Below are 11,150 nucleotides of genomic sequence, written 5' to 3' on the forward strand. Positions count from 1 at the left end.
GTTTCCTGACTATGGACATACATTGGATGTCATTGATAACGAGATCACATCATTAGGAGAATGATATGATGGACAAGACCCATATCCTAAACATAGCACAAGATCGTATAGTTCGTTTGCTAGAGTTTTTCCAATGTCAAGTATCTTTTCCTTAGACCGTGAGATTGTGTAACTCCCAGATACCGTAGGAGTGCTCTGGGTATACCAAACGTCACAACGTAACTGGGTGACTATAAAGGTATACTACGGGTATCTCCGAAAGTGTCTGTTGGGTTGACACGGATCAAGACTGGGATTTGTCACTCCGTATGACGGAGAGGTATCTCTGGGCCCACTCGGTAACGCATCATCATAATGAGCTCAAAGTGACCAAGTGTATGGTCACGGGATCATGCATTACGGTACGAGTAAAGTGACTTGCTGGTAACGAGATTGAACGAGGTATTGGGATACCGACGATCGAATCTCGGGCAAGTAACATACCGATTGACAAAGGGAATTGTACACGGGGTTGCTTGAATCCTCGACATCATGGTTCATCTGATGAGATCATCGAGGAGCATGTGGGAGCCAACATGGGTATCCAGATCCGCTGTTGGTTATTGACCGGAGAGCCGTCTCGGTCATGTCTACATGTCTCCCGAACCCGTAGGGTCTACACACTTAAGGTTCGGTGACGCTAGGGTTGTAGAGATATGAATATGCAGTAACCCGAAAGTTGTTCGGAGTCCCGGATGAGATCCTGGACGTCACGAGGAGTTCCGGAATGGTCCGGAGGTGAAGAATTATATATAGGAAGTGCAGTTTCGGCCATCGGGAGAGTTTCGGGGTCACCGGTATTGTACCGGGACCACCGGGTGGGGCCACCCATCCCGGAGGGCCCCATGGGCCAAAGTGGGGAGGGGAACCAGCCCATAGTGGGCTGGTGCGCCCCCCTAGGCCCACCCCATGCGCCTAGGGTTGGAACCCTAGGGGTGGGGGGCGCCCCACCTTGCCTTGGGGGCTACTCCACCCTTGGCTGCCGCCCCCCCTAGGAGATCCCATCTCCTAGGGCCGCCCCCCCTAGGGGAGCCTATATAAAGGGGGGGAGGGAGGGGGCAGCCATACCTTGAGTCTTGGCGCCTCCCTCTCCCCTGCTACACCTCTCTCTCTCTCGCAGTATACGGCGAAGCCCTGCTACTGTGACGCCCTGCATCCACCACCACGCCGTCGTGCTGCTGGATCTTCATCAACCTCTCATTTCCCCTTGCTGGATCAAGAAGGAGGAGACGTCACGCTGACCGTACGTGTGTTGAACACGGAGGTGCCGTCCGTTTGGCGCTAGGATCTCCGGTGATTTGGATCACGTTGAGTACGTCTTCCTCATCCCCGTTCTTTGAACGCTTCCGCGCGTGATCTACAAAGGTATGTAGATGCAATCCAATCACTCGTTGCTAGATGAACTCATAGATGGATCTTGGTGAAACCGTAGGAAAATTTTTGTTTTCTGCAACGTTCCCCAACAGTGGCATCATGAGCCAGGTCTATGCGTAGTTCTCTTGCACGAGTAGAACACAATTTGTTGTGGGCGTTGATGTTGTCAACTTTCTTTCCGCTACTAGTCTTATCTTGCTTCAACGGTATTGTGGGATGAAGCGGCCCGGACCAACCTTACTCGTATGCTTACGTGAGACCGGTTCCACCGACTAACATGCACTAGTTGCATAAGGTGGCTGGCGGGTGTCTGTCTCTCCCACTTCACTTGGAGCGGATTCGATGAAAAGGGTCCTTATGAAGGGTAAATAGAAGTTGACAAATCACGTTGTGGCTTTCACATAGGTAAGAAAACGTTCTTGCTAGAACCCTATTGCAGCCACGTAAAACTTGCAACAACAATTAGAGGATGTCTAACTTGTTTTTGCAGCAAGTGTTCTGTGATGTGATATGGCCAAAGTTGTGATGAATGATGAATGATATATATGTGATGTATGAGATGTTCATGCTATTGTAATAGGAATCACGACTTGCATGTCGATGAGTATGACAATCGGCAGGAGCCATAGGAGTTGTCTTTATTTTTTGTATGACCTGCGTGTCATTGAGAAACGCCATGTAAATTACTTTACTTTATTGCTAAACGCGTTAGCCGTAGTAGTAGAAGTAATAGTTGGCGAGAAACTTCATGGAGACACGATGATGGAGATCATGATGATGGAGATCATGGTGTCATGCCGGTGACAAGATGATCATGGAGCCCCAAGATGGAGATCAAAGGAGCTATGTGATATTGGCCATATCATGTCACTATTATTATTTGATTGCATGTGATGTTTATCATGTTTCTGCATCTTGTTTACTTAGAATGACGGTAGTAAATAAGATGATCCCTCATAATAATTTCAAGAAAGTGTTCCCCCTAACTGTGCACCGTTGCGACAGTTCGTTGTTTCGAAGCACCACGTGATGATCGGGTGTTAGATTCCAACGTTCACATACAACGGGTGTAAGACAGATTTACACATACGAACACTTAGGTTGACTTGACGAGCCTAGCATGTACAGACATGGCCTCGGAACACAGAAGACCTAAAGGTCGAGCATGAGTCATATAGAAGATACGATCAACGTGAAGATGTTCACCGATGTTGACTAGTCCGTCTCACGTGATGATCGGACACGGCCTAGTTAACTCGGATCATGTTATACTTAGATTACTGGAGGGATGTCTATCTAAGTGGGAGTTCATTGTATAATTTGATTAGATGAACTTAATTATCATGAACTTAGTCTAAAATTTTTACAATATGTCTTGTAGTTCAAATGGCCAACGTAGTCCTCAACTTCAACGCGTTCCTAGAGAAAACCAAGCTGAAAGACGATGGTAGCAACTATACGGACTGGGTCCGGAACCTGAGGATCATCCTCATAGCTGCCAAGAAAGATTATGTCCTACAAGCACCGCTAGGTGACGTACCTGTTCTCCCTGCAGAACAAGACGTTATGAACGCTTGGCAGGCACGTACCGATGACTACTCTCTCGTTCAGTGCGGCATGCTTTACAACTTAGAGCCGGGGCTCCAAAAGCGTTTTGAGAGACACGGAGCATATGAGATGTTCGAAGAGCTGAAAATGGTTTTCCAAGCTCATGCCCGGGTTGAGAGATATCAAGTCTCCGACAAGTTCTTCAGCTGTAAGATGGAGGAAAACAGTTCTGTCAGTGAGCACATACTCACTATGTCTGGGTTGCATAACCGCTTGACTCAGCTGGGAGTTAATCTCCCGGATGATGCGGTCATTGACAGAATCCTTCAGTCGCTTCCACCGAGCTACAAGAGCTTTGTGATGAACTTCAATATGTAGGGGATGGAAAAGACCATTCCTGAAGTATTTGCAATGCTGAAATCAGCAGAGGTAGAAGTCAAAAAGGAACATCAAGTGTTGATGGTGAATAAAACCACTAAGTTCAAGAAGGGCAAGGGTAAGAAAGCCTTCAAGAAGGACGGCAAGGGATTTGCCGCGCCCGGCAAGCAAGCTGCCGGGAAGAAGCCAAAGAATTGACCCAAGCCAGAGACTGAGTGCTTTTATTGCAAGGGAAGTGGTCACTGGAAGCGGAACTGCCCCAAATACTTAGCGGACAAGAAAGCCGGCATCACGAAAGGTATATGTGATATACATGTAATTGATGTGTACCTTACCAGTACTCGTAGTAGCTCCTGGGTATTTGATACCGGTGCGGTTGCTCACATTTGTAACTCAAAACAGGAGCTGCGGAATAAGCGGAGACTGGCGAAGGACGAGGTGACGATGCGCGTCGAGAATGGTTCCAAGGTCAATGTGATCGCCGTCGGCACGCTACCTCTACATTTACCTTCGGGATTAGTTTTAAACCTTAATAATTGTTATTTAGTGCCAGCTTTGAGCATGAACATTGTATCAGGATCTCGTTTAATTCGAGATAGCTACTCATTTAAATCCGAGAATAATGGTTGTTCTATTTATATGAGAGATATGTTTTATGGTCATGCTCCGATGGTGAATGGTTTATTCTTAATGAATCTCGAGCGTAATGCTACACATGTTCATAGTGTGAGTACCAAAAGATGTAAGATTGATAATGATAGTCCCACATACTTGTGGCACTGCCGCCTTGGTCACATAGGTGTCAAACGCATGAAGAAGCTCCATGCTGATGGACTTTTAGAGTCTCTTGATTACGAATCATTTGACACGTGCGAACCATGCCTCATGGGTAAAATGACCAAGACTCCGTTCTCAGGAACAATGGAGCGAGCAACCAACTTATTGGAAATCATACATACTGATGTGTGCGGTCCAATGAGTGTTGAGGCTCGCGGTGGCTATCGTTATGTTCTCACCCTCACTGATGACTTAAGTAGATATGGGTATGTCTACTTAATGAAACACAAGTCTGAGACCTTTGAAAAGTTCAAGGAATTTCAGAGTGAGGTTGAGAATCAACGTGACAGGAAAATCAAGTTCCTGCGATCAGATCGTGGAGGAGAATACTTGAGTCACGAGTTTGGCACACACTTAAGAAAATGTGGAATAGTTTCACAACTCACGCCGCCTGGAACACCTCAGCGTAATGGTGTGTCCGAACATCGTAATCGCACTCTATTAGATATGGTGCGATCTATGATGTCTCTTACCGATTTACCGCTATCTTTTTGGGGCTATGCTTTAGAGACTGCCGCATTCACTTTAAATAGGGCTCCGTCGAAATCCGTTGAGACGACACCGTATGAATTATGGTTTGGGAAGAAACCTAAGCTGTCGTTTCTAAAACTTTGGGGATGCGATGCTTATGTCAAGAAACTTCAACCTGAAAAGCTCGAACCCAAGTCGGATAAATGCGTCTTCATAGGATACCCTAAAGAAACTATTGGGTATACCTTCTACCTCAGATCCGAAGGCAAGATCTTTGTTGCCAAGAATGGATCCTTTCTAGAGAAGGAGGTTCTCTCGAAAGAAGTAAGTGGGAGGAAAGTAGAACTTGATGAAGTATTACCTCTTGAACCGGAAAATGGCGCAACTCAAGAAAATGTTCCTGAGGTGCCTGCACCGACTAGAGAGGAAGTTAATGATGATGATCAAGATACTTCTGATCAAGCTCCTACTGAAATTCGAAGGTCCACAAGGACACGTTCCGCACCAGATTGGTACGGCAACCCTGTCTTGGAAATCATGTTGTTAGACAACGGTGAACCTTCGAACTATGAAGAAGCGATGGCAGGCCCGGATTCCGACAAATGGCTGGAAGCCATGAAATCCGAGATAGGATCCATGTATGAAAACGAAGTATGGACTTTGACTGACTTGCCCATAGAGCCGCGAGCCATAGAAAATAAATGGATCTTTAAGAAGAAGATAGACGCAGATGGTAATGTGACCATCTATAAAGCTCGGCTTGTCGCTAAGGGTTATCGACAAGTTTAAGGGGTTGACTACGATGAGACTTTCTCACCGGTAGCGAAGCTGAAGTCCGTCCGAATCATGTTAGCAATTGCCGCATTCTATGATTATGAGATAGGGCAAATGGACGTCAAAACGGCATTCCTTAATGGTTTCCTTAAGGAAGAATTGTATATGATGCAGCCAGAAGGTTTTGTCGATCCTAAGTATGCTGACAAGGTGTGCAAGCTCCAACGCTCGATTTATGGGCTGGTGCAAGCATCTCGGAGTTGGAACATTCGCTTTGTTGAGATGATCAAAGCGTTTGGGTTTATGCAGACTTATGGAGAAGCCCGCGTTTACAAGAAAGTGAGTGGGAGCTCTGTAGCATTTCTCATATTATATGTAGATGACATACTTTTGATGGGAAATGATATAGAGCTTTTGGACAGCATTAAGGCCTACTTGAATAAGAGTTTTTCAATGAAGGACCTTGGAGAAGCTGCTTATATATTAGGCATCAAGATCTACAGAGATAGATCAAGACGCCTCATAGGTCTTTCACAAAGCACGTACCTTGATAAGATATTGAAGAAGTTCAATATGGATCAGTCTAAGAAGGGGTTCTTGCCTGTGTTGCAAGGTGTGAAATTGAGCTCAGCTCAATGTCCGACCACGGCAGAAGATATAGAAGAGATGAGTGTCATCCCCTATGCCTCAGCCATAGGTTCTATTATGTATGCCATGCTGTGTACCAGACCTGATGTAAACCTTGCCGTGAGTTTGGTAGGAAGGTCCCAAAGTAATCCCGGCAAGAAACACTGGACAGCGGTCAAGAATATCCTGAAGTACCTGAAAAGGACTAAGGAAATGTTTCTCGTTTATGGAGGTGATGAAGAGCTCGTTGTAAAAGGTTATGTCGACGCTAGCTTCAACACAGATCTGGATGACTCTAAGTCACAAACCGGATACGTGTATATTTTGAATGGTGGGGCAGTAAGCTGGTGCAGTTGCAAGCAGAGCATCGTGGCGGGATCTACATGTGAAGCGGAGTACATGGCAGCCTCGGAGGCAGCGCATGAAGCAATTTGGGTGAAGGAGTTCATCACCGACCTAGGAGTCATACCCAATGCGTCGGGGCCGATCAAGCTCTTCTGTGACAACACTAGAGCTATTGCTCTTGCCAAGGAGCCCAGGTTTCACAAGAAGACAAGGCACATCAAGCGTCGCTTCAACTCCATTCGTGAAAATGTTCAAGATGGAGACATAGATATTTGTAAAGTGCATACGGACCTGAATGTTGCAGATCCGTTAACTAAACCTCTCCCTAGAGCAAAACATGATCAACACCAGAATTCCATGGGTGTTCGATTCATCACAATGTAACTAGATTATTGACTCTAGTGCTAGTGGGAGACTGTTGGAAATATGCCCTAGAGGCAATAATAAAAGGATTATTATTATATTTCCTTGTTCATGATAATTGTCTTTTATTCATGCTATAATTGTGTTATCCGGAAATCGTAATACATGTGTGAATACTTAGACACCAACATGTCCCTAGTAAGCCTCTAGTTGACTAGCTCGTTGATCAACAGATAGTCATGGTTTCCTGACTATGGACATTGGATGTCATTGATAACGAGATCACATCATTAGGAGAATGATATGATGGACAAGACCCATATCCTAAACATAACACAAGACCGTATAGTTCGTTTGCTAGAGTTTTTCCAATGTCAAGTATCTTTTCCTTAGACCATGAGATCGTGTAACTCCCGGATACCATAGGAGTGCTCTGGGTATACCAAACGTCACAACGTAACTGGGTGACTATAAAGGTATACTACGGGTATCTCCGAAAGTGTCTGTTGGGTTGACACGGATCAAGACTGGGATTTGTCACTCCGTATGACGGAGAGGTATCTCTGGGCCCACTCGGTAACGCATCATCATAATGAGCTCAAAGTGACCAAGTGTATGGTCACGGGATCATGCATTACGGTACAAGTAAAGTGACTTGCCGGTAACGAGATTGAACGAGGTATTGGGATACCAATGATCGAATCTCGGGCAAGTAACGTACCGATTGACAAAGGGAATTGTACACGGGGTTGCTTGAATCCTCGACATCATGGTTCATCTGATGAGATCATCGAGGAGCATGTGGGAGCCAACATGGGTATCCAGATCCCGCTGTTGGTTATTGACCGGAGAGCCGTCTCGGTCATGTTTACATGTCTCCCGAACCCGTAGGGTCTACACACTTAAGGTTCGGTGATGCTAGGGTTGTAAAGATATGAATATGCAGTAACCCGAAAGTTGTTCGGAGTCCCGGATGAGATCCTGGACGTCACGAGGAGTTCCGGAATGGTCCGGAGGTGAAGAATTATATATAGGAAGTGCAGTTTCGGCCATCGGGAGAGTTTCGGGGTCACCGGTATTGTACCGGGACCACCGGAAGGGTCCCGGGGGTCCACCGGGTGGGGCCACCCATCCCGGAGGGCCCCATGGGCCAAAGTGGGGAGGGGAACCAGCCCATAGTGGGCTGGTGCGCCCCCCTAGGCCCACCCCATGCGCCTAGGGTTGGAACCCTAGGGGTGGGGGGGGGCGCCCCACCTTGCCTTGGGGGCTACTCCACCCTTGGCCGCCACCCTCCCTAGGAGATCCCATCTCCTAGGGCCGGCGCCCCCCCTAGGGGAGCCTATATAAAGGGGGGGGGAGGGAGGGGCAGCCATACCTTGAGTCTTGGCGCCTCCCTCTCCCCTGCTACACCTCTCTCTCTCGTAGTATATGGCGAAGCCCTGCTACTGTGACGCCCTGCATCCACCACCACGCCGTCGTGTTGCTGGATCTTCATCAACCTCTCCTTTCCCCTTGCTGGATCAAGAAGGAGGAGACGTCACACTGACCGTACGTGTGTTGAACACGGAGGTGTCGTCCGTTCGACGCTAGGATCTCCGGTGATTTGGATCACGTTGAGTACGTCTTCCTCATCCCCGTTCTTTGAACGCTTCCGCGCGTGATCTACAAAGGTATGTAGATGCAATCCAATCACTCGTTGCTAGATGAACTCATAGATGGATATTGGTGAAACCGTAGGAATTTTTTGTTTTCTGCAACGTTCCCCAACACATGGATCCTGGAGCTCTCCTCTCAGCACCCCATCTTTCGCTTGTGCTTCTGTTTGTGTGGCGGGCGCTTGGAATGGGGATGGAACACAACATACGCAAGTGCGTGATTGGGGAGCCGGGGTGCGTACGAGTCGCAAGCTTTCTTTGACTCACCCGTTGCTGCTGGGAGCTGCAACCGCAGGTGCAGTTGTTGCACGACGGCCGGCGGAGGTTGGGACTCCAGATGGCAACAGGGACGAAACCCATCGAGTTTTGCCTTCCCAAACCCATCCCCATGGGAAACTCGCAAACCCGTCCCCGTCCCCATCACCATGCGCGGGGCTAGTTTTCCGCCCGTCCCCTAAACCCATCGGGTTTCGGGGTACCCGCGGGGAACCCACGAGAAAATCAAAATATTTAAACAAACATAGTGGCGACAAAGACTAACATTTCAACAGCAAAAAAAGCACATTTCAGCAGCATAACTAGAGCAAATTTCAACAAAAAACAACCCGACTTGGGACGTGAAGAGGCCACCATTGAGTTCGTCACCGCTGGCGACGCCCGTTCTCCAGATCAGACCGGCGACAGGGGAGAAGACGTGGAGGGAGGAGGCTCGCCGGCGCAGATCGTGGTCGGCGGATCTTGCGAGATGGGATCGAGCCAGGCGGCGCCTGGGGTCCTAGGTTTAGGGTTAGGTATTATGTGGGAGAGAGAGATGAGGGCTCGAGCGAGGGGGAAAGGAGCGGGCGATACTGGCTGTTTGGCCTTCGACACTAGGGGGTGGGGGGCTCGGTAGTTTTGGGTTGGGCCGCGCAGGAGCACTGGTTGGTAAAAAATGTATTTTGCCGGGTTTGCCGGGTTTCGGGTTTGGGGACTACCGAAACGGGTGCAAACCGACGAAACGTGTCGGGTTGTATAATGTGCCCAACAACAGCCCCGCAGGGATGAAAAGACGTCCATCCCCGTCCCCTAATAGATTAAAAACCCGCGGGGACGCGGGTTTCGGGGCCCCGTTGCCATCTTGAATCTGGACCAAAGATTCTGTTAAAAAATAGTCTTTCAGAGTGGATGTCGCTTAGAGGTGTCATTTCATAGATCCGGTCAGCACGATCTGGACAACAAGATCTTGCTACTTCTAATATGCGTGTTGTAGATATAATTCTACTTGAAGAATCATTCTCTGGAAAAGCACAGTTGATTGCTTTCCATGCTAATGCAGACCATATATCATCAATGATGACAAGATACCTAATACAGGGGAGTATGAGTATAAATCAATTAGGATATAGATATAATTGCACTATAAAAGAAAAACAATTGTAAAATTCCTATCAGCCTATAAACCATGCAATGGCAAGCACAACTAGAGGTGCAATGGTGTTCATACTGTGCACATCAAAATTACATCCTCGAAACAATTAACTAGAATAATGATATTTGCACATATCGCATATTTCATAGAAAATAATTAGCAATACCATATATTACCTTTTATCTTGTAATAGTTCTCTTAGCTTTCCAATGGATTTCTTTTCATCCCAGCTCTCCAAATCTTTTGTGAATTCATCCTTGCAAGACACCTGTGAAATCAAATCCTTGATGATTTTCTTTGTATATGGCTTTTGTGAGACTGACACAAAAGCATGGCAGTCAAAACGCCCTTGAATCTTGCGATAGACTTCATTCGCCAGTGTTGTCTTTCCCAATCCACCGAACCCAACAATCGAGAACACCCTGTGATGATGATTGCTTTCTTCTCCCAGCATCCACCTGGCAAGCTCGTCTCTTGGACCATCAATGCCAACAAGGTGTGCCTCCTCAACAAAAAGAGCGGCCAACCGGGGATCCACGGTGGCTTGGCCCAGGTTGCTAGAAGCAACATCATCCAGCTTGTAGCTAGTCTTGAGCTCTTTCACTTGCTTGATACGAAGCTGTAGGTCGTCGATTTGGCTGGCAATTCCATGCCGAGCTCCGAGCGTCTTTACACGGCGAGCGGTCTTGCGGAAGAACTCCTTAAAGCCCTCGCCCTCCCCTCCTTTGCCGAGATGGTGAATGAACTTATCGAAAAGATCCTCTGTATCGTAGGCCAACTCCCTCACCAGTGATACCCATTCCTTCACTTGGTCATCAGGGTCTTCCAGCCTTGCGTACTTATTTAGCGCACCATGCATACCTTTAAACTCAGACTGGAGGGAGCGGATCTCTCGGTGAACCCCTTTCAGGTGGCCGCACTCGCCGGCGAGCAAATCAGCGAGCTTCCCCAGCAGAGGGCCTAACGCGCCCAGCGCAGCGGTCACCACAGGCGCCATGGATCCTGGAGCTCTCCTCTCAGCACTCCATCTTTCGCTTGTGCTTCTGTTTGTGTGGCGGGCGCTTGGAATGGGGATGGAACACAACGCACGCAAGTGCGTGATTGGGGAGCCGGGGTGCGTACGAGTCGCAAGCTTTCTTTGACTCACCCGTTGCTGCTGGGAGCTGCAACCGCAGGTGCAATTGTTGCACGACGGCCGGCGGAGGTTGGGACCGACGACAAGGACGGCTGGCAGGGGTGGGGACTGGCGACGAGGACAGCCACTGGAAGGGAGAGGAGGCGTGACGCCGTGCACCTGAGCGGGAGATGCGGTCCTAGCCAGATGAAGAAGA

General features: G+C 48.1%; 1 protein-coding gene across 1 annotated transcript; it reads right to left on the reverse strand.

The window, feature by feature from the left end:
* Positions 1 to 9,991: 9,991 nt before the first annotated feature.
* On the reverse strand, positions 9,992 to 10,816 carry LOC125543919 (disease resistance protein Pik-2-like). The gene has a single exon (XM_048707422.1). It carries the CDS (start codon positions 10,814 to 10,816, stop codon positions 9,992 to 9,994), a length of 825 nt encoding a protein of 274 aa, XP_048563379.1.
* Between the last annotated feature and the right edge of the window lie 334 nt (positions 10,817 to 11,150).

Source organism: Triticum urartu, chromosome 1 (genome assembly GCF_003073215.2).
Source record: "Triticum urartu cultivar G1812 chromosome 1, Tu2.1, whole genome shotgun sequence".
In the NCBI taxonomy this organism is placed as follows: domain Eukaryota; kingdom Viridiplantae; phylum Streptophyta; class Magnoliopsida; order Poales; family Poaceae; genus Triticum; species Triticum urartu.